Source organism: Taudactylus pleione, unplaced genomic scaffold (genome assembly GCF_031769625.1).
Source record: "Taudactylus pleione unplaced genomic scaffold, aTauple2 ptg000095l, whole genome shotgun sequence".
NCBI classification, from domain to species: Eukaryota; Metazoa; Chordata; class Amphibia; order Anura; family Myobatrachidae; genus Taudactylus; species Taudactylus pleione.
The window spans coordinates 2,093,873-2,096,006 of NW_028284497.1; the positions used below are offsets into that span (position 1 = coordinate 2,093,873).

Here is a 2,134-nt window from a genome sequence, read left to right on the forward strand (position 1 = left end):
ATGCAGTCAGTGGGCTCCCTTGAAAAAACCGACTTGCATGGGAATGAAACAAAAGTCGTATTCTTCATTCTGCTTGGCTTCCCTGGAAATCCTCAGATGCAGCTGTTCTACTTTCTTATCTTTCTGATCATTTACACCCTAACCTTGGTGGCCAATCTCCTTATAATCACAGTAGTTAGTCTAAACTCTCATCTGCACATCCCTATGTATTTCTTCCTCAGTAACTTTGCTGTACTGGACACCTGGTGTTCAACTGCTGTCATTCCCAAAACACTCAGCTATCTGATCACACAGAACAAGCTCATTTCTCATTCTGGCTGCCTTACACAACTCTGCTTCGTACACTCGGTGGGCCCTACTGAATTTTTTTTACTCACAGTTATGGCTTATGACCGGTATCTTGCAATCTGTTTTCCTTTAAAATATGCAACATTGATGAATAGCCAGATCTGCCTTTATTTAGCTATTGGTTCCTGGATGAGTGGGTTTTTCACTGGCTGGACACTGACTATTCCAACTGCTTTGCTTAACTTTTGTGGACCCAATCTAATTGATCATTTTTTCTGTGATTATATTCCACTGGTAAAACTGTCCTGTTCTGACACTGCCACTAGTGAGACAGTTTTCTTCTCATTTGCTTGGGTAGTTGTGCTTAGCTCTCTTTGTTTTACATCTGTCTCTTATTCTTACATAATTAAGACCATCCTTCGAATTCCATCCAGTCTCGGTCGGCAGAAGGCCTTCTCAACCTGTGCTGCTCACTTAATTGTGGTAATAATATTCTATGGAACTGTCATCTTCATGTATGTACGCCCAAGGGCCTCCTACTTTTCTGACAAAGATAAAGTCATATCTCTGTTTTATTCTGTTATAACACCACTTTTAAATCCTCTTATCTATAGTCTTAGAAACAGAGAATTCAAAAAGGCTATGAAAAAGTTACAAGAAAAACTCTATAAATCAATTTACAATGTTTAGGCTACTTTAGAATTTTTTTGATCACATTTATGGCCATAGTAAATATATTGCAATTCCCCTTTTTGACACAAATTTTTACTGCACAGACAGCCAGTTTGTAATATCAAAAGACAGTTTAGGAAGCAGAAGCAGACGAGATTACTAATAGAAGTCATGACCTTTTTATATCCCACCCTGACAGCATGTTTAATACTGTTATACTAAATGCAAGGCATATATTGCACTGACCTGAGTTACTGCACCCATGCATATATGAAACATAAGCAAGTTTAAATTATTTTCCATAAATTATTCCTTTTCCAGAGACACCCGATACATATTTTGATATGTCATTAGGAAGTCCTTGCATATTTTGGAAATACTCCAGCACATCTCCAATTTTGAAAATGTTGGAGATAAAACAAGCTGTAGTCAATCAGATAGAGCAGCAGCACAGATTATTTCAGGACATGATTGTGATAATTTGATATGTCCGCTTGTGTGATTATGTTAGTGAATAGGGATGCAGGTTAAAGGTGAAGGGTTGTGATGTTAGGAAGAAAATGAACACAAGCAGTCAAAGACTGAGGGGTAAATTGACTAAAGGTGGGTACACACCTGACAGATACTGTATATCTGCAGATCGAGTGATCTGAAAATATATCTGTAGATGATGGTTGTTCATACACACTGAATGACCTTCATCTATCAGGCAGTCAGAGGGCCCTGCTGACCGGGGGGCAGGTCCGTTCACACATCCCCAGTACACACTTGCCGATGGACAGATATGTCTGCAGCCAATGCGGTATTTCTGAGAACTATGTTGTATTTCTGTGAACTATTACTGGCTGGTGGGCAGCAAAAATATATTGGCCGATCAATTGATTGGCCAGTGTGTACACAGCATACGATTCAAGCTTGGTCGAGATTGCAATCTCGGTTGAGTTCATGCATTTTTTTCACCTCGCAAATTTACCAAACCCAAACTCTGGTGAGATTTCTCTCTTTTCACTGAAAAACTTGGGTGAGATTACAAACTCAAATAAACTCACCATAGGCAAAACTCAGAAGTACTTTTCATAAAAAAGATACAACTCGGGAATTTACCAAGCTTCGAGATTACAATCTCGAGTGTAATTGTAGAAAACTCGCAGCTAAATTGAAGTTTCAAATTGAC

At 38.8% G+C, this 2,134-nt stretch overlaps 1 protein-coding gene across 1 annotated transcript; it reads left to right on the forward strand.

The window, feature by feature from the left end:
* On the forward strand, positions 1–978 carry LOC148526468 (olfactory receptor 6F1-like). The gene has a single exon (XM_088470128.1). The coding sequence runs from the start codon at positions 1–3 to the stop codon at positions 976–978; it is 978 nt and encodes a 325-aa protein (XP_088326254.1).
* Positions 979–2,134: the final 1,156 nt, after the last annotated feature.

Bases quoted from the DNA above. Each gene is read 5' to 3' on its own strand.
- LOC148526468 (XM_088470128.1), top strand. From the start codon at position 1: ATGCAGTCAGTGGGCTCCCTTGAAAAAACCGACTTGCATGGGAATGAA.